Consider the following 21,677-nt stretch of genomic DNA (forward strand, 5'->3'; position numbering starts at 1 on the left):
AGGCAAAAAAAATTCATGAAAATGTCTTAGTATAAAAAGTCATAAAAATATTATAGTATAATAAGGTATAAAAAGTCATAGTATACTCAGGCATAAAAAGTCATAAAAACATCATAGTATAGTAAGGCAAAAAAGTCATAGTATAGTAAGGCAAAAAAAGTCATAAAAAAGTAGTATAGTAAGGCAAAAAAGTCATAAAAAGACATAGTATAGTAAGGCAAAAAAAGTCATAAAAAAGACATAGTATAGTAAGGCAAAAAAGTCATAAAAAGACATAGTATAGTAAGGCAAAAAAAAATCATGAAAATGTCATAGTATAATAAGGCATAAAAAGTCATAGTATACTAAAGCAAAAAATTCATAAAAACGTAATAGTACAGTAAGGCAAAAAGTAATAAAAAAACGTCATGGTTTAGTAAGGCAAAAAAAGTCATAAAAAAAGACATAGTATAGTAAGGCAAAAAAAGTCATACAAAATGTCTTAGTATAAAAAGTCATAAAAAAGACATAGTATTGTAATGCAAAAAAGTCATAAAAAGACATAGTATAGTAAGGCTAAAAAAGTCATAAAAAAGACATAGTATAGTAAGGCAAAAAAAGTCATAAAAAAGACATAGTATAGTAAGGCAAAAAAAAGTCATAAAAAAGACATAGTATAGTAAGGCATAAAAGTCATAAAAAAGACATAGTATAGTAATGCAAAAAAAAGTCATAAAAAGACATAGTATAAGAAGGCATAAAAAGTCATAAAAATATCATAGTATAGTAAGGCTAAAAAAGTCATAAAAAAGACATAGTATAGTAAGGCTAAAAAAGTCATAAAAAAGACATAGTATAGTAAGGCAAAAAAAGTCATAAAAAAGATAAAGTATAGTAAGGCTAAAAAAGTCATAAAAAAGACATAGTATAGTAAGGCAAAAAAAGTCATAAAAAAGACATAGTATAGTAAGGCAAAAAAAGTCATAAAAAAGATAAAGTATAGTAAGGCAAAAAAAGTCATAAAAAACTTCATAGTATAGTAAGGCAAAAAAAGTCATAAAAAGACATAGTATAGTAAGGCAAAAAAAGTCATAAAAAAGACATAGTATAGTAAGGCAAAAAAGTCATAAAAAAGACATAGTATAGTAAGGCTAAAAAAGTCATAAAAAAAGACATAGTATAGTAAGGCAAAAAAAGTAATGAAAATGCCATAGTATAATAAGGCATAAATAGTCATAGTATAATGAGGTATAAAAAGTCATAAAAACGTCATAGTACAGTAAGGCATAAAAAGTCATAAAAAGACATAGTATAGTAAGGCAAAAAAAGTCATAAAAAAGACATAGTACAGTAATGCAAAAAAGTCATAAAAAGACATAGTATAGTAAGGCTAAAAAAGTCATAAAAAAAGACATAGTATAGTAAGGCAAAAAAAGTCATAAAAAAGACAAAGTATAGTAAGGCTAAAAAAGTCATAAAAAACTTCATAGTATAGTAAAGCAAAAAAAGTTATAAAAAACTTCATAGTATAGTAAGGCAAAAAAAGTCATAAAAAAGACATAGTATAGTAAGGCTAAAAAAGTCATAAAAAAAGACATAGTATAGTAAGGCAAAAAAAGTCATAATAAAGACAAAGTATAGTAAGGCTAAAAAAGTCATAAAAAACTTCATAGTATAGTAAGGCAAAAAAAGTCATAAAAAGACATAGTATAGTAAGGCATAAAAGTCATAAAAAAGACATAGTTTAGTGGGCAAAAAAAAGTCATGAAAACCTCATAGTACAGTAAGGCTAAAAAAGTCATAAAAAAAGACATAGTATAGTAAGGCAAAAAAAGTCATAAAAAAGACAAAGTATAGTAAGGCTAAAAAAAGTCATAAAAAACTTCATAGTATAGTAAGGCAAAAAAAGTCATAAAAAGACATAGTATAGTAAGGCAAAAAAAGTCATAAAAAAGACATAGTATAGTAAGGCAAAAAAAGTCATGAAAACCTCATAGTACAGTAAGGCTAAAAAAGTCATAAAAAAAGACATAGTATAGTAAGGCAAAAAAAGTCATAAAAAAGACAAAGTATAGTAAGGCTAAAAAAAGTCATAAAAAACTTCATAGTATAGTAAGGCAAAAAAAGTCATAAAAAGACATAGTATAGTAAGGCATAAAAGTCATAAAAAAGACATAGTTTAGTGGGCAAAAAAAAGTCATAAAAAAGACATAGTATAGTAATGCAAAAAAGTCATAAAAAAGACATAGTATAGTAATGCAAAAAAGTCATAAAAAGACATAGTATAGTAAGGCAAAAAAAGTCATAAAAAAGACATAGTATAGTAAGGCAAAAAAAGTCATGAAAACCTCATAGTACAGTAAGGCAAAAAAAAGTCATAAAAAGACATAGTATAATAAGGCATAAAAAGTCATGAAAATGTCATAGTATAATAAGGCATAAAAAGTCATAGTATAATAAGGCATAAAAAGTCATGAAAATGTCATAGTATAATAAGGCATAAAAAGTCATAGTATACTAAAGCAAAAAATTCTTAAAAACGTAATAGTACAGTAAGGCAAAAAGTAATAAAAAAAAACGTCATGGTTTAGTAAGGCATAAAAAGTCATAAAAAAAGTAGTATAGTAGTATAGTAAGGCAAAAAAAAGTCATGAAAAATGTCTTAGTATAAAAAGTCATGAAAATATCATAGTATAATAATGTATAAACAGTCATAGTATACTCAGGCATAAAAAGTCATAAAAACATCATAGTATAGTAAGGCAAAAAAAGTCATAAAAAAGACATAGTATAGTAAGGCAAAAAAAGTCATAAAAAAAGACATAGTATAGTAAGGCAAAAAAAGTCATAAAAAAGCCATAGTATAGTAAGGCATAAAAGTCATAAAAAAGACATAGTATAGTAAGGCAAAAAAAGTCACAAAAATGTCATTGTATAATAAGGCCTAAATAGTCATTAAAAATGTCATAGTATAAAAAGTCATAAAAATATCATAGTATAATAAGGTATAAAACGTCATAGTATACAATGAAGCATAAAAGAGGCATAAAAAAGTGATAGTGTAGTAAGGCATATATTGTCATAAAAACGTCATAGTATAGTAAGGCTAAAAAAGTCATAAAAAAAGACATAGTATAGTAAGGCAAAAAAAGTCATAAAAAAGACATAGTATAGTAAGGCATAAAAAGTCATAAAAAAGACATAGTATAGTAAGGCAAAAAAAGTCATAAAAAGACATAGTATAATAAGGCAAAAAAAGTCACAAAAATGTCATAGTATAATAAGGCATAAAAAGTAATTGTATACTAATGCAAAAAAGTAATAAAAAAACGTCATGGTTTAGTAAGGCAAAAAAAGTCATAAATAGACCTAGTATAGTAAGGCAAAAAAAGTAATGAAAATGCCATAGTATAATAAGGCATAAATAGTCATAGTATAATGAGGTATAAAAAGTCATAAAAACGTCATAGTACAGTAAGGCATAAAAAGTCATAAAAAGACATAGTATAGTAAGGCAAAAAAAGTCATAAAAAGACATAGTATAGTAAGGCAAAAAAAGTCATAGTATATTAACGAAAAAAAAGTAATAAAAACGTTATAGAATATCATAAAAAGTCATAATACAGTAAGGCATAAAAAGTGAAAAAAACGTCATAGTATAGTAAGGCTTAAAAAGACATAGTATAATAAGGCATAAAAGTCACAGTTTAGAAAGGCATTAAAAGTCATAAAAACGTCATAGTATAGTAAGGCAAAAAAATCATCATAGTATAATAAGGAAAAAGAAATGTCATGGTATAGTAAGACATAAAAAGTCATTGTATAGTAAGGCATAAAACCGTAAAAGTGTAGTAAGGCATAAATTCCACACAGAAAGGCCATAGGCCTGGGAAGTGATAGTATAATATGCATAAAACATCTTTATATAGTTAGGCATAAAAAGTCATAGTATAGTATGGCATATAAAAGTCATACTTTTATAAGGTGTTATAGTCATATAGTAGTGAACGTGCAGGTGTTTAACAGCTAAAATGTGAAGAATTCTGCAGTTTACCAGACATTCTAACCCATAAAACCCCCTGATATATCAGATATGAATACATGTACAAATAATAGATAAAAGACCTGTCAAATCTTGGTATGAACTCAGAGCAGTGTCAGAGATAATCGTATATATATTTGATTCTATCGTTTCTGAATCGAACAAGTTAAAAAAAATCATGATGTTAAGACTTTTATTGTGAAGTATAGTAATAAGTTCCCTCCCAACAGGAAGGGTGTGTTCGTAAGTTCCTACTTATAGCCTCATGATGTCTAAGTTCAAAACCGTAACTTGGCCTAAAGTGATTTTATTTGGCGACTCCATCACACAGGTTAGCTCATACATTAATATTTTACATTTAACAGAGTGAGAATATTCATTTTTCTGCTCCTTCGGTTAGTTAGCATGAGCTGCTAGCCTGTTAACGTCGGCTTGAAATTGGTAAAACACTGCTGTTGTTTCTTTCAGTTTTCATTTCAACCCAATGGATGGGGTGCAGAAATTGCGGACAAATTAGCAAGGTAAGCAGTTCCCATACATCTGATTATATCCTTTTTACATTACTTTAGCAGCTCTCCAGAGTTATGGGCAGAAATGGCACTTTTTTTTTTTGCATGCAAGTCAAGCTAGCAACCGAACTAATGTTCCGTTTTCTAATAGCTGAACGTGACATTGTGTGTTTTCCCATCAGAAAGTGTGATGTTATAAACAGAGGGCTGTCTGGCTACAACTCCAAATGGGGTAAGATTGTTCTTCCTCGCCTCATCAACAGCCAGAGCTCAGCAGACAACAACATAGCTGCTGTCACTGTCTTCTTTGGAGCCAACGACTGTTCACTGGAAGGTACAGTCTCACTGACACAATATGTAATGACGATTTAACAAGTTTAGTAATGATAAATAGTTTTGCTGCAAGCTATCTGTAAGAATAGATCTCTTTACTTTCTTGTTTAAAGGGGCAGTCCACAGATTTTGCACATGAAGATTAGTTTAGTCATGACTGGCAGTGATAAAAGGATTATGTGGCTCAGGTGGAGAATAACCATAGTGATATCACCAGATAACATGTCCCGATTCTATACATACATTATGAAAGTGCAACACTAACTTGCTGGAGTACCACTTAAGTTGTTTCCAAATGTCACACACTGCAGATTTAAAAAATTTAGTAAACTAGAAACTGTTCTTCTTGAGGCTATCCAAAATCACTGTTCCTCTCACTATGTGACATAAAAATACTGTCACTGATAATTTATCATTTACGTCTAATGTTTCTGTATGGTTTTCCCTGTCCTGTCCTGCAGATAAAAACCCCCAGCAGCACATCCCTCTGCAGGAGTATTCAGAGAACCTGAAGGAGATCACCCGCTTTCTGGCTTCAGCTGGAGTGTCAGCAGACAAAGTTATCTTCATCACCCCCCCACCTATCCATGAACCAGCCTGGGAGAAGCAGTGCATTTTGAAAGGTAACACTTGTGCACAAATTCTTCGTCTCTCTATATTGTCACTCAGACAATTTTTAGACACCAGGCCTGAATGCCTCTTTGCGTCTCTTCCAGGATTTTCTCTCAATCGCCACAACTCTGTAGCGGGGCAGTATGCCCAGGCGTGTGTTCAGGCTGCCAGTCAGTGTGGCACAGATGTCCTGGACCTCTGGACACTCATGCAGAAAGATGGACAGGTGAATACAGTGCATCAGTATTGCTTGCTACTGCTCCTCCCTGTCAAAAATGTTGCCATATAAGCTTTCATATGACCAAATTTTCATTGCTTTGTTTGTTATTTTCGGTTTGTTTTTTGTAGTGTAAGAGAAGCAATTTCAATATTTGTTGAATGGCATATTATATTTCTAAAGAAATATATACATTAAATATAGTGTCCTTTTAATGTTTAGAGTCAGGCTGATTAGTCCATCGGCAAAATTCTCAACAGCTCTGAGTCACTGGAGTCATTTATCAAGCAATAATGGCCAACATTTTGCTGTGTCTGACTCCAAAATATGATAATTTGCTGCTTTTTTTCTGTTTCATATCATAGTAAATTAAATATCTTTGGGATTTTTTTTTTGCTAAACAATTAATCAACTGCTCATATAAATAATCAACAGATTACCTTCTAATAAAAATTATTATTAGTTACAGCCATGGCTCCGAGTAGTTTTATATTTTCAGAAAAATAACAAATGTCTTTTGATCCACAGGACTACACAGTCTACTTGTCTGACGGATTACATCTCTCAGAGAAGGGAAACCAGTTTGTGGCCCAGCACCTGTGGGGGCTGCTGGAGAGCCGAGTGGCCAACCTGCCCTTCATTCTGCCTTACTGGGGAGACGTGGACGCCAAGAGCCCTGAGAGCAGCCTCCTCTGTGACCAGTGAAAACAGTTAAGAAAAATTATTCTGGCCTGGGCATTTTGTCAAGAGCCTGACACTGGACTGAATTCCTGCTACTAAACAATGAAGCAGCTGTGATTTGTATTTGCCAGGTATGTGCAATACAAGATCATGTATTAATGTTAAAAAATGCACAAAATGCATAATAAAGATTTTTATTTTGAGATGTGCATAGGTAATGCAAGCAAGAAACTTAAAAAAGTGAACATATGGGTGAATATTTAAAAGCAAAGAAACAATGAGAATATACACATCATTAGAACACAGGGCACAGAACATCTGCTCATTGTGTAACAGTTCACATCCATCAAGTTGAGCCCATGTTAGCAACACAGTCTTCTTTTTACTGACGTACAGTTAAATAGTTATTTAACAAATTTAATGTGACAAAACAGGCAACAGTGGTTAGACAGCATTAAATAAGAGAAAGAGGTACTATAACTCACATTGGCACAAGGACAAAAAACTAAGTGGAAAAATAACATTAGAGCACCTCGGGCAGTTTCTTTTAAAAATTAAAATCAGGATTGTTCGGATTCATGTTCATCTTCAGGGAATATTCTTGTCTTTTTGCACAGAAATAGGTCAGAACAGTCAGGCACAACATCTGAAAAGGCACCATGTTGTTTTTATACAGGGACCAACCACGCAGAAAAAATACACAACAAATAAATAACCAACACTAATGTTCTCTCCAAGTTTCACCAGTTGGTCTAATAGAATAAGTGTAATGCTGAAGAGACTACCACTCCATCACTTGCACAGTAAAAGAAACCATTAATGACACAGCCCAGTATATTTTACATTTTACACGTATAAAACTTAATTCAACTCTCTGGTGATATGAAGAATACTTCAAGTGCCATTATGACACAGATTCATGATAAATCAGTCAGTTCAGTGTCCACCTGCTTAAACATATCAAACTGAAATGTTTCCTTAGAGCAAACCTGTGAGGTTGCACTGCAAGACAATACATGGTGCACAAGCATGTACTGGTCAAAAGACAAGGTTGACAATGACATACTTTTGCTGACACTGCTTTTTTTTTTTCTTCCTTATGGTCCACAATCAAAGCTCACTTCAGTTAAACAGGGCACACTGGCAACACAGCAGATACAGCCTTGGAATCAATGTGATAATTTTGTTCTTGGAAAAAAAAAATGTACATAATCAGAAACCCATTTAGCCGCTGGGTTATCACATAAAGATAAGTGAGCCCTAGGATGTGTTTGAGGAACCGGCCCACGGTGGAATTATTTCCACAGATTCTCTGAGATTTTTCAGGCATCATCTGGACAAGGATATCATCTACCCAACTAAAAAAGGCACAGCATCATTTCATGCAGGCACACAAAAACGTGAAATCACTCAGTAACTATTTTTCTGCAGTCATGGGGGTTTGAGACTACTCATGCATTATTTATAGTGATTAAATCCAAGTTACAGCTGACCGAGTAATATCCACATCTAGTGTTGCCTGAAATCCTGAAATGTTGTCCGTGGCTCTGTTAAACACCAAATCTGACCTACAAAATTTGTATGCTATTGCCTCTAAACAGTTGCTGTCTGTGACTTGTGATAAGAAAAAAGCCAATAATGCTGCTTATATTAGCATGTTCCGTAAAACAAATACCAGGATGCATGTACATGTTGGTGCTGGTTGTTTACTCTCAGCACTCGGTCTCTTTAGTGTCAATGCAGTCCTGCCTCTTGAGGCGCCGCCGGTCCCTGGCTGGTGGGTTCTGTTCTGTCAGATCCTCGTAGGAGGATTTCGTAGCCGACGAGCAGGCTCCGGCGGTTGTGAAATCGTCCGACAGGCCCTCCTCTCCCAGGTGAGAGTCGCTGCTGGTGTCCTCCTGGATGGTGGCCATCCGCAGCCCCCCTGCGCTGTCCGGGGTGGGGCCGTAGCTCGGGCCAGGGGCCGGGGTACTGCTGTTGCTGCTGCTGCTGCTGCTGCTGGATGCAGAAGTGCCCCCGACCTGGCTCAGCTGATGAGGCTGCGGGGGCAGGGAGGAGGGCGCGGTCCGGCCGGCGAAGGAGAAGGGAGGCTGAGGAGGCTTGACGATGCGCACGGACGCTGACTCGAGGTTGCTCAGCATTTCTTGACTCTGAAGAGCAAAAAACATGTGAGACAGAAGCACATCAAAGCTGTCTGTCTCTGACTGAGGTGAGATTCATTCCCTTTTTACTACACTGATAAAATTAAGGTATAAGATATTTATCACGATCCTTACAGTTTAACATTGTGACTGACAGTAGTTTTATTATAATTTTCAATATACTCAAGATTAATTAATTTACTATTTTCTATCTCCATCCCCATTAACATTCCTAATACCCCCAGTAAAAGTGGGAATGAATAAAAGAAAACCTTCTCACAAAGGACATTCACTCCTGTCAAACAGAGTTGTAACTAATACAAATAATGGCTGCAGTCCATTTAAGAGCACCAGGGCCCTGCTATCGTGCATACTGGCTCACTTGCAGGATTTACTGGCACACCTAAATGGAATTAAGCTGTCATTAATGTTATTAGTTGCACATCAAAATGTCTGCTTTGAGAAATGTGTATGGAGAAATGTTCCCTCAGTCTCCACATGTTACCAATCAAACCTCAAAAAAAGGACTTGACACATTGCAGACAGCCATTACAAAGAAAAAGAATGGATAAAAAATGAAAGAAACAATCACCTAACGGACATTACCCTTGTCTTGTTGTGGCTTTGAACAGCAGCAGATGCAAACTTAAAATGTTGACACACACTGCATCCGATTTCACGACAGACAACAAGGTGCAACCTGGTTCGGTCCTCTCTCTGTTTGAATACTCCTCAAATGCAATCTTGCTTTCTTGAGGTAATTTCTGATCAGACAATGACTGTACTGATGTCATCTGTGCAGAGGACACACTTACAGCTATTCACTCACATTTAAGTGGTTTAGTTTGAGCCTCTCTCAGCACAGGTGAGTTTGAGGGCTGGAAATGTGTTGCTAGATCAGTGATTACATCAAGGAGTAAGTGACTGCAGGAGTATCCCAAACCTGGGCCACCGACCATGCATCATCATGGACTCAATGGCAATGCATCGCAACACCAAGCCATGGCACACGCACTCACCTATGGCGGGAGCTCTACTACAAATTTCCACCATCTGCTGCAGTTCCAATGAGAATGGAAAGGGCCAAGGCAAAGAGTGATGGACAGGTCATTTGCAGCTTGAACCCAGCAGAGACAGTGAGGCCGTTACAGACGGACAACCCGACGACTGGTTTGTACCGCTTCAAGTTAGAGCTTTTTCTGATTGTGGTCTCACCTCTGTATGTTCAAGACTGAGTTCATTTGGCACCCAATTTATCAAAACTCTTCTGAGAATGATGTTAGAAAATTTGTCGTGAGCTTCAGAAGATAATGTTTTGCAGTTAAACATACTGTATGTCAAAGGGACAAAAAGTATTGTTAGACAAAAAAAATGTATCTACTTACGAATTACAAAGTAAGGTAAGCAGAAGTACATTACATTTTTAAACTTAAAGTCAATTTTTATTTTATTGTTGGTAATTTTTATCAAATTGATTTCCATCTCAGCAGGATTATGGCTGAATTGACATGTTGTTAATACCTAGTTCATACTGGTGAAAGATCTTGTAAAGATCCATAAATGGCTTAGAAAAAAAGGCAAATACCTCATCCTAAACAATTAACCTTCATGCTCCCCTCCTTGTTAAAGATGTCAGTGTTTTCAAAAAGCATTGGGATTGTATTAGTTTGGTTAGTGTGGCAGCAAGGCCAGTGCACAGGATCATAAATGAACACAAGAGAGATGAGGAACTTACACTTGGAGGGTAGTAGAAGGACTTTGTATTCTCCTCATACTGCTGGTCAAGTCGTTTGTCCTGCAAAAAGAAACACAAAAACGACACAACTGTGAACCCTTGAAGTAAAATAATTACCTGCAGCTGGTGAAGAGGAGATCTAACTTCAAACACAATGATAAAAATCAAAAAAGGGAGCAGTTCATGGCACATTGACGACACCAGGAACTAGTGAAAATAGGTGTCCAGCAGTTTCTTACCACACAGTGAACCAGGATACTGAGAGGAATCCAGAAGACGAGGGAAAACACCACGACTGAGCCCACTATGTTATCAGCCAAGAACTTCCCTGATGGAGAGGTAAGGTTGGTGATGATTGTACAGACATTGTACATTTGTACTTGACTCAGCTACGATGGTCATCAATAATAAAAACTATATATCAAGACTTATTTCCAAAGGCTTTTGGAAATGTTACGTAATATTTCACATCGCCATGTTTGTTAAACATTTGAAAGCAAAGTCTATTGGAACCAACTTACCAAATGTGTTAATGTCCAGTTTGTCAATAAAATCCCACAACCTCTCGATCACATCCTGCACCTGCTTCATGCACTTTCCCTGTTTAAACAAGAGAAGGTTGACACAGCCAAATAAGCAAAATCAATGAACTCATTGTAACATTCATACACTTTTGTAAGACCTGTCAGAGCTGGACTGTGCTAGGATCTACAAAAAGAAGACTAAATACAATTGATATATGATATGATCAGATGGTATCCTGTCTGTAGAACTGATATAAAACGTTTGGACACTCACGCCCTCATCACAGAAGCCCACAGTGCACGGTTTTCCTTTGCGAAGGAAAAGGAAGCTGCCATTGGCCTGGATGAAGGGAGAGCAGGTGCCATCTTTTCTGCAGCACACTTTACAGGAGTCCTCGGTTTCTGGAAACAGGAGACAAGATTATTTCAAGTTTCATACCAATCCAAAAATATTTTGTCTATACCTTCCATTGTTCCCAACAGTGACTGTGCACACAATAACCTTCACTTTGTTTTTCACGATTATAAGATTCATTCAGACAAGACTCATTCATTCAGAGATTGCAAAGATTAACAGACTACAATGATAGCTGAGCCTATTTTTAACAAGCTATTGCCATCTGCAAAAGCACACATCTAATCTAACCTTTCCATGTGATGAAGAAGCAGCTGTTTTTGTTCAACAACAATATATTCATATAATGTAACTGTTTTATGAATGGGTTTTATAAAACCAGGGATTTAGGACCATTAAATCCTTGAGCTGATGAGTAAATATAAAAACAGTGTGGTGGGTTTCCATACACTAAAAAACTTATGTCACAGTGGGAGAGTCTTAGTGTATGTTTTTTTTTTTGTGGGATGAGAAGATTGATAATTTATTCCTCAAAATTATAAATAATAATAATAACAATAATAACAAATAAAAACCCTTTCCCATACTTTTTTTTTAATATATATATATAGTTTCCTCAAATTGTATCTCTGACTGTTGGGATATTTCTTCATGCTCCAGAACCTCAATGATCCCTGGGCATCGGCTATTTTAAACCTCAGATCGCTAGGATCCACAACATCATTTAGACAATCCACTTAAATCAGTTAAAGGCTCTTGCACATTTTGAGTCAAATGAACATCTTTTACCATTGCAGGCACAGGATTGAAGGTTCTGCATGGCCTCACAGAAAGGGTTGCACTCTCCTTTGAGACACCGGCCGTTGTCCACGCATATAGTGTCGTCAGCTGCATTCGCAGGAGGTGGACATACACTGCTGTTGCCTAAGATGAGAATGAATGGTTAAGAGATAGAATTTTCACCTTATTTTACTCCACAGCATACAGCCTTCCTTTGATTGCTGCAGTTCTTGTGTTTAACCAGCAGGTGGTGCTCACCTGTGCAGGAAGATATGCCTTTACAGGTAGCACTAATGGGTTCCTGACACCTGACTCCTGCGTGCTCAAACTTGCAGTTTCTACAGCAAGGGCTGTTTCTGTCACTGTGAAGAGAAGAGAAACATCTATGTGACTTACTAGTAACAAAAAATTTCTCAATTATGTTATGATCAGTCAGTTAATGTTTGAGTATGTATTCAGACTGGATTGCTGTGTTAGACATTTTCTTTTGGACGATCTTTTGGATCTCATACCTGCACTGTGCACCAGATTTGAACTTGCAGTCAGATGAGCAGCAGAGGTCATCGTTGAGGTGGAGTAGCCCAGGGTCGCACTCTTCCCCGTCCTCCACTCTGGAGTTCCCACATACCTTACTGTTTCTCTCCTTGAAGCACACTGGAGCCTTGGAACGTAATGTCTTTCCTATGGAGATCTTGCTGCAGTTGGAGAAACGCTTTAGGGCGGGAAGGAGAAGTAGGCACGGGTTAGATATTAGCTAGGAGTAGATGCTTTCTGCTCAGCTGTGAAAGCTGATGTTGAGAATGATAACAGATATAAATCTCTCTTTAACAGCTCACATAAATAGCTGCATGGATAAAATGTACAGTGAAACAATGGCGTTTCTGCCTGCAAAGAGGTGGTTTCATTGTCTTTGTAGGAATTATTATTGATTCATACTGACAGGATTCAAGATCTAGTTTGCATATATATTTCAAGAGAGTCCAGTGTGTAGGACAAGTCACATCTGTTAATCAACAGCACTTTTCACCTTAAAAAGCTGCAGAAGTCAAATGCATATTATCTGTTAAGGCCAAAAGCGTAGGAGGTACAGCACATTTACTGTCTGTCATCATACTGAAAAGCAACTGTGACTCACATTTATTTAACACTCTGCAGAAGCAACTCATTTAGAAATGGCATTCACATCTCATATTGCACTTTGCATCATTAACTCAATAGGTCCTCTAAACTGAGGATACATTGACTTAACACACCAATACTTTTTAAATGGTGTTTTAAAATGAAAAACAATCTATGTCCAGACGAGCATTTTTAGCACCATATCAGAAATAATGTCAGTCCATGCTAACACTAACGCCTAAAAACGCATATCACAAGACCATTCCAGTACACAGGGCATGCCTTTGCCGGTGTAAACAGGAAGTAGGTTGTCTACTGCAGTTGGTTGCTTAGTTGCAGAAAAGTGACAGGAGCATGAGGAATCAGGGATAGATAGGTTGTAAATGATAAGACCCAATCAGGAAGCAAAATATGGGTGTCTGCTTCATTGTTTCAAGTCTTAATTTTTGCCCATCCAGACTAAAATGCAATCCCAAAGTTTTCAACCTAAAGTCTCCCTTTCAGGGGCTCAAAAACTCCAAAGTAGTGCATTTTGAAACTAAAAAGTATTAGTGTGGATGTAGCCTGACTGACAGCAATGACATTTTGATACCTAGTTATGAGATAGTAATGCGTCTGTTGCATCACACTGCATGTTGAAGTTAAATACAATTTTTGACCTGTCTGTACCTTGTTGTTAATATGGTCTCCGCTCACAGCAATGGGGTACATGACAAACTTCCCCCCTTGGTCGTCACTTGGAGCACAATAAGGGATGTTGTCAGGGTCGTGCTCGGCTCCAAAGTTATGCCCCAGCTCATGAGTGGTCACCAAATCTGCTTCCTGATGAAGCACACCAGAGTAATTCATGATAAACATATTGTTTACAACTGGATCTATGGATCAATGAAGATGAAATAACACAAAACAAAAATTCTATCACTCAACATTGTCAGTCAGGACTGACTCAGGACTTTTACTCAGTAGAAAGATGCTGGTGTTTTGCACACACAGTGATATCACTGCAGGTATATTATAGTACAGATTACATTATACAGCATAAAGCCCTAAATTCCAAAAAGTCCTCCTAGCTCAAATTAATGCTCTGAAATATTACTGTAAACTGTGGTGTGGAGCATGCAACACACAGATACTTGAGGTGTGAAAGATGTAACAGGGTTATCATTATTACTCATAACACCCACACAAAAAGGTGCATCTGCTCTACTTACACTCTAAACTTGGCAGGTTGACAAGTTGCATAACATCCTGGCTGAAACTCAGTGCCCTCAGTAATTAGTTTTGTCAAAGATAATGACTGAGAAATGGGGTAAAACAGACCTTTGTGAGGATGGTTTTGCCATAGTTCTTGGTGCTGGTCAAGCCTGTGTTGAGGTAACTGGGCTTCTTGGCAGAGTGATATGGGTAGTAAGCTACAAAATGACAGAATTAAAGAAAGATGTCAGTATTTTTTTCTCCTTTACAAAAGCCCCCTGTTTAAACATGTAGCTTTCTCTTTAAATGTAATGGCCTTTGCTTGACTTCCCTGCCATTTCTGGCAAATCCAAGGTCAGTGTTCTTAAGAATCTGCTCAACTACTTTCATTTCCCATAAATTTTGCTGATTTAATGTTGCAATCATAGATGGTCTCTAAAACATGGTACACAAGCAGCAAAACAGAACAAGGTGACTTTGTAAAATATTTCACTGATGTTGTAAAGTAGGTGGTGTATGACGTAGCTGTATATATAGCATGTACTACTTAACTTATGAAAACAAGGCCATTTTGCCGCTAAAGGCTGTGTCCTTACGTTTGGGGCAGAGGCCGCCCAGAGCCTGAGCTTTGGAGGGAGCCACGTACGCCAGCCCCAGTGTGCCCTCATCAAAATCCTGGTAGGTGAATAGGTGGGCCAGACACACAGTGGAGGCGTTGCCGGCGATGTCTGAGCTGAATTGCTGAGGGACAAGACTAGAACTATTATCTACCAACTGTCAAAAATAATTTTACTTATACAAGAAAACAGAAGTTATAGGGATGAGGACATATTTAGTTACATTTAGTTATTAAAGAATTCTGACCAAGATTTGTAGAGAATGAGACATTTTACATTTATTTATTACCTCCAACTCTCTAATATTTCTATACAATGGCACTTCTTATATAAACTTGTATTGCCAGATTGTACAGAGCATTTTACACATTTGTGTGTAATCTTTTCAGATTCTGAGCCAGATTAAATTACCCCACTGTATTTCCCAGACCTCTACTCCCTTCATGTACCTCACGCTGTCTGTTTCTACCCTTTCTATGACTCTTTTACTCCTTTTCCTACCTCCAGAAGTCTCTTCACATCCCAGACCTCTTTTCCTTTCACAGGGCTGTCCTCCATGTTATAGTGGACCCAGTTGGTGCCAGCAAGTTCAGGGGGACGCCTTGTAGGCTCCTTGTTGATGATGATCTGAGAATGGTAACCAAGGATGTTAATTCCTTATGTGTAATTATAGAATAATACAATTTTATCTAAAGGATTTAAACAAATTATCATTTGCGATATCTGTTGCAGTTGAAAAGATTTTAAAAACACATAGAGGACATGTATTTCTCAAATGACTGATGAATTACAGTAAACTATAACATAAGCTGTTAGAAGTGGCCTAAACACAAACCTATAGTAACAGCTTTAATACAGTGAGCATATTTAAAAAAGATCATGTGACTCAGTCAGTTAGTATCATCTTTTGGGGGCTTTTGTTTTAAGTCATAAAATTTTCCCAAAGATATTGGGGTTAAAAGAAGCACATTACAAGCTCTTCTTGACTTTAGGGTGAAGAAAATTGTAATATAATTCTGAGTAGCTAAATGAATGCATATCTTCTCAGTGAGGAAACCCGCGACTCATCGTATGACAAACAGTGTCTCTATTCATTCTCAAAGCCTGTGGAACAAATTAAATTACCCCACAAGGCACACACAAAAGCTTTCAGTTCCTCCTACAAATGCAGTTCTCAAACCCACTGAGGGATTGAGTTATTCTCAGCTTCACTTCCGGGAGTGACTCTATGTAAAACAAAGCCATCAGGCGGCTGGGAGCAGTGATGTCTGATGTTTCAGTGCAACAAACTGGTCCACGATTGAGACATCAACCATATTACAATGAGGTACAGCCACACACACCTGATGGATCTGAACCCCATAGCCTTTGAATTCATCATCCCAGGTTGTGTTCCTATAAATGTCATCAACTCGATCAATCAGCTCAATCTGAATTCAGAAAAAAAACAAAAGAATCACATACCAAGAATGCTTAATGCACAGAAATAAATGAACAATACTACGAAAATGTATTTGGACATAGCTTTTTTTCCACAGATATATTAAACATACTAACTAGATTACAGATTTTTCAATTTGGCAAGTAAAACTAACGTGCAACTCATTCTGCTCCCTATGAATAAACCTTAATATGTCTTTTAGCTCTAATGAATGAGGTTTTGCACATAGGATCATAAAGACAGACCAGGTAGTTGAGAGTAACGCTCTCTTGTCCGCGGCCCATGTGTTTAAAGAACCGGTAATCAGCAACCAGCAGCAGGGGGCAGGTATTCTTCTTGTGGTCGTGGACATATCTTTTCTCTCTGTGATGGTACTCTACGAGGAAGAAGCAGCAGGAGCAGTTTTAGAGATAAACGTATAGGAAGGGATAAAGAAAGCAAAAATGGTCACAGGTAGGAAAACAGAGTAAAGAATTACTGTTTCGCAGTTGTATGCCTTCACCACTCAGACTAGTTTCATGTTACATCCCTATTTATCCAGAATCATATAAAATATTAATCATTTGTCTGAAATTTTATTGCTGAGTGAATGAGTAATGGCTAAAAACATGTTTTGTGCGATCACAGTGACCTTGACATTTGACCACCAAAATCTAATCAGTTTGTCCTTGAGTCCAAGTGAATGTTTGTGCCAAATTTGAAGACGTTCCCTTTTGGTGTTACTGAGATATCAAATTCAGGAGAATGGGACAAATGGACGCACGGACAACTCGAAAACAAAATGCCTCCGTGCCTGTCTCTCACAGGAGCAAAGGCATAAAAAAAAAAAAAAAAAAAAAAGAGGAAACAATCACATGTTCTTAGGCATTGCCACATTAACAGTCAAGGGTAATCTTGCATAAAGACAGATAAATAAGGACATCAAGAAGTTAAAACAATGAGGCCATGCTCCAGTATCCCATTGTTAATTGCCCTCATTTTCACATTTAGCAACACGTCTTCTTTTTTGTTTGCCAATGAACTGATTAAGCGCCGCCTCTGTTCTTAAAACCAGAATTAAACTTCCATTTATCTTGAAAGAAGACGCCTGAGTGCATAATACTAAGTGTGAATGAGGTCCATTATATATTTTGACATATAGATAAGGCAGTCACAGTAAACTAAAGCAGATTTCATACATAGACTGCACAGTGTTGTTAGGCTCAGTTTAACAGCTACAGCAGAGGATTTTGGGATACACTCAATGGTCTTCACTGCTATAAAAACAATTCTGTGTTAAAATTGTGACCTCATAACTTGACTCTTCCAAATAGATAAAGCAATGCCCCTGAACATCTACAAGAGTGAGCTTTTACTTTGGAAAGGTTATGTTAGGTTTAGTGCTGTAACCAACATGTATTTGAGCTGAAATTATTATTTGAATAAAAGATCAGTCAGTTCACATAATACTAACTGGTAACTATTTTGATGATCAATTAATAATTTAAGTCTGAGTAAATCAGAGTTTTGGAGTGCTGGTCCAAAGACAAAACAAGACATCTGAAGACACCTGGTTCCACAATTTTCTGACATTTTATAAGACAAACAATGAATTTATTGAGAAAATAATCAGCAGATTAATCAATAATGGAAATAATTTGAATTGTTAGTTGTAGCTCTAATTGCAGCATCATTGTGCCAATTCCAGAATAAGATGTTAAATGTATATAGTGATGTAATTATACCATAAAATATACAAAATACAGTCTTGAATTCACCCAGGAATTCTGGAGAGATGCCTCAAAACTACATCCTAAACTCTTTGAACAGTCGGTAGCTGAAGAATAACAGAACAACAGAGCATTACATCATACTGTACAATTGGCTCTACACTGTTCAGAAGTGTGGGTGTGCACTGCTCTGGCTTCCACAACAAGCAGTGGGAGACCAATGACGACTCAGAGTCATCTGATTGGGCAGTGGAGCCTCCATGAATTTTAATGCCTCCTCCATAAGAACCTTCACCTCGCCTCATCTCCCCAACGAGTGTTTTCAACCAGAAGCCGGTGAGAGGTGTTTTAGATATCTCCTCTGGCAAATTACCACTGTTATATGCTTTACATTTCCAACGCAGCACAAATGAATCAAAAGACATTTGGTTTTTACATAATAACCACTTGTCAGTAGTGTGTATGTGCCTAACATAGGCTAGGTTTTACAGATAAAAAGGCTTTTATCAAAGTGACTGTAACACCCACCTCCTTCGTGTCACTACTACAGCCTCCTCCTTCCTTCTCTCCACCTTAAACATTTGTTATCCTCCTACTCTTTACCATCCACAAACAGGAGCACAGAGCCAAGGCTGCACCAGATTTGTGATCTCAAACCCTTACATATTTATACTACATTACCACTACATGGGCACAAATGTGAACAAATTTGCAAGACACTCCACCCCTACCGAGGGAAACAGACAAAGGAACTCACCCTTTTTCTGGTCCACCTCCTGCCCGTCCCAGTCCATCCTGGCAGTTTGTGGTAGCAGGTCCATGTCCTCTGCGTGGACGTAACCGCACACTTTTGGTGAGACGATGCGACTCAGATTCTTGATGTCGTCGGAGCGATAAACCAGCAACCTGCCATCAGCTGGGGAATCGGTAAACCTCCACAGGGGCTGCACAGCCAAAAACACAGAGGTGGTATTAGAGAGCAAGACAGAGGAGTCAGACAGGGTCACAAAGAGTTTAGAGAAAAAAAACAAGAAGGCAACAAAAAGAGAGGAAAATATGGAAATAAAGATATAAATCAAAGATAAATGATATAGATCAAATTATTAAACAATTTAAAAACAACAACAAAAAAACACACCAGTATATCCAAAATGACAGAGATATAAGAGATGAGTACAAGGAATATAGAATTCACATGTATGAAATATACAACCCTGTGTAGTCCATTTTAAAATGCTCAGAAGTAATATGAAGTTAGTGTGGCCTCTCTACTGTCTATTGTGATTTTACAGCCGCTCCTTACCTCTACGTTGTACTCTGCTTCATCAGTTAGAATGTGAGCAGAAAACTCATCTCCATCTATGTGAGCCTGCACGCGTGAATTCTCCTCTCCTGCAAACACAAAGCAAAACACTTGCTATTACTAAAAAGATTAACACATACAGAGTAAATCCTGCAATCTATCAAGTAAAGCTGCACAAATGGATTAACATACTATCATCACAGCTAGTATCATCTTAACAAAGCAAGATTATCATTAGCTCAACATTGCAGATATTCAGCAAATAGTGCTTATCATTTCATTAAAATTCATCACATAAAGGTCTTATAAATCAATCACTTGTTTTGCACATGCAAGCTAAGACTCTTGGAAAATTAAAATACGCAATCAGGGAATTTACTATATGTTAAAAAAAAATTGGTGAATACTTAATTGTGCATGTCATCTACTCACCGACAACATGTCCAGTGAAATAGTTTTGAAGCTGAATATCATAGTTCTCCTCTCTCCCATGTTTATCAAGAAACACAGCTTTGAAGTTGTCAGTGAAAAGGTCTGTGTTGGTGGTCAAGTAAAGCTTGAAATGCCTAAAATCAGAAAAAGAAGATCAAAACATGACACACGGCTTTATAATACTATAAAAAGTCACACTGGATTTAGTGTTGGGTCATATTTAATGTAATTTATTAATATAATATTAAGTGAGAAAATACTTATCACTTAATGTGATTATGTTTTAGACATTTATCGTTCACATTTTTTTAAGCTGTCTTAATACAATACAAGCATGCCAGTATGTACAGTATGTTGACAGATGTCGGCCTGTTCGCTGTAATTGTTGACTGGATGTGAAGTGTTAGTGCGACTACAATGTAAAGCAATGTTTATTGGTTTCTATCGAAATTTAAAACTAATGTCCTCATATGTGGACATCATTTTTCTCAGAAACTACATCATGTAAAAAGATAATTCTTTGTTGTTACACTCATCAGGTCCCAATCAGCCTAAATAGCAAAGAGAAATTAAAAATGCACGCCATGCAAGAGTTCGGAACTTAGGAGGTTAATACATTTTGAGTCTGTCTTTTAAAATCAGAGACTATCATGCAACATTATTCCAAAGACCACAACAATTGTAGTTCGAGACAGACTTAAATCAGACGTATGGGTAGTGCTGATGTACCTGTGCAGTGCACTGAAGCTGACCAGGCGCTCCAGGTGGGACTGGGTGTGGACGTCCCTCTTCCTAACAGAGTGCAGCTTGAGGTCTGCCAATGGCAGCACCTCAAAGTCTGACAGGACGGAGTTCAGGGCATCTGGAAGACACACACGATCATTTTGATCACCAGAATGTCAGTGTCACAGACCACAATCCGGCGGTGACAACCAGCCTCCTCACCTGAGGATATGGTTTCATTTAGCAGCTAGCCTGGACTGAATGACCGAAGATTTAATTACACCTTAGACAAACAGCAGTATTGATTATCACAGTACATAAAAGGCACCATAAGTGATTATAATTTATAGTAATTATCGTTTACGCTCATTATTCCAATGACAGTTAGCATTTACATTAAAGCTAACATTAGCTTAGGTTAGCTTGCTAAGTTACTTACCGAACTCAGGGTTTTCTTCGTGACTCTCCTCAGTAGTAACTCTTGACTTAATAGCACCGTTGACCCAACAAGGAGCCAGAAAGGCAATTATCAGTATACTCCTCATTTTCAGGCAGGTCAGACAGCTATTCTACTACTGTCATAGTCCCAAGTTTTCTCAGTTAGTCTAGACCGCTAACGTTAGCTGCGCTATCCGGAAGTGTAGAGTGGAAAACATCCGCTTTTAGAATAGTGAACAATGTTAAGTTACGAATTTGTCTGGCCTTCAAAGATAAAAGTGCAGTTATTATCAAACGTTGCTGAAGTGAACAAAGCATACTAAAAGTACTCATTAGGCAGAAGAAGGACGCCTATCAGATTATTATATTATTGGAATTATTATTATTTCCAAAGCATTAATCTGATTTAGGCAGTAAACAAGTTTAATATGTAGAAGTACTATATTTTCCTACTCTATCAAGTTATAGTATCATAAAATAAAAATACTCAAGTAAATAACTTCAAAATTGTGCTGTTATTAAATAAATGTACTCATCCCTGCTACTGCCAAGTACAAATAGACTATGGTGCTTCTGTGGCCCTTTGATTTTAAATTTTATGACTTGAGTATGGACAAAGTACTGGCAGTTTCATCTGTAATAATACATTGTATTTTATACACTCACCATCTTTTGAATAGTTATAAATTAAGCACATTATTTTAACGTAGAGGTGAAGTATAATTTAATAAAATGAAAATAGAGATACCAGTTGATGTACACCACTTGAGTAAATGTATTTACTTTCTTCCCA

General features: G+C 36.6%; 2 protein-coding genes across 3 annotated transcripts; one reads left to right on the forward strand and one right to left on the reverse strand.

Moving 5' to 3' along the window:
• The first annotated feature begins 4,230 nt into the window (after positions 1-4,230).
• On the forward strand, positions 4,231-6,576 carry iah1 (isoamyl acetate hydrolyzing esterase 1 (putative)). The gene is made up of 6 exons (XM_056393503.1): positions 4,231-4,352; positions 4,490-4,542; positions 4,713-4,864; positions 5,325-5,486; positions 5,580-5,701; positions 6,221-6,576. The coding sequence occupies exons 1-6, from the start codon at positions 4,287-4,289 to the stop codon at positions 6,395-6,397; spliced, it is 732 nt and encodes a 243-aa protein (XP_056249478.1). The 5' UTR covers positions 4,231-4,286; the 3' UTR covers positions 6,398-6,576.
• adam17a (ADAM metallopeptidase domain 17a) lies at positions 6,554-21,093 on the reverse strand. 2 transcript variants are annotated; one of them, XM_056393501.1, is made up of 20 exons: positions 20,886-21,093; positions 20,453-20,585; positions 19,724-19,857; positions 19,292-19,380; positions 18,746-18,932; positions 16,525-16,655; positions 16,182-16,268; positions 15,340-15,465; positions 14,818-14,962; positions 14,348-14,439; positions 13,697-13,849; positions 12,421-12,620; positions 12,167-12,270; positions 11,918-12,052; positions 11,048-11,175; positions 10,771-10,849; positions 10,489-10,577; positions 10,250-10,309; positions 9,534-9,570; positions 6,554-8,523 (listed from the first exon to the last, which is right to left on the reverse strand). In XM_056393501.1, exons 1-20 carry the CDS (start codon positions 20,989-20,991, stop codon positions 8,108-8,110), a joined length of 2,631 nt encoding a protein of 876 aa, XP_056249476.1. In that variant the 5' UTR covers positions 20,992-21,093; the 3' UTR covers positions 6,554-8,107. The 2 variants fall into 2 exon arrangements, with proteins under 2 accessions (XP_056249476.1, XP_056249477.1); XM_056393502.1 differs by lacking the exon at positions 9,534-9,570.
• Positions 21,094-21,677: the final 584 nt, after the last annotated feature.

The sequence above is a fragment of the Seriola aureovittata genome, chromosome 13 (genome assembly GCF_021018895.1).
Source record: "Seriola aureovittata isolate HTS-2021-v1 ecotype China chromosome 13, ASM2101889v1, whole genome shotgun sequence".
NCBI classification, from domain to species: domain Eukaryota; kingdom Metazoa; phylum Chordata; class Actinopteri; order Carangiformes; family Carangidae; genus Seriola; species Seriola aureovittata.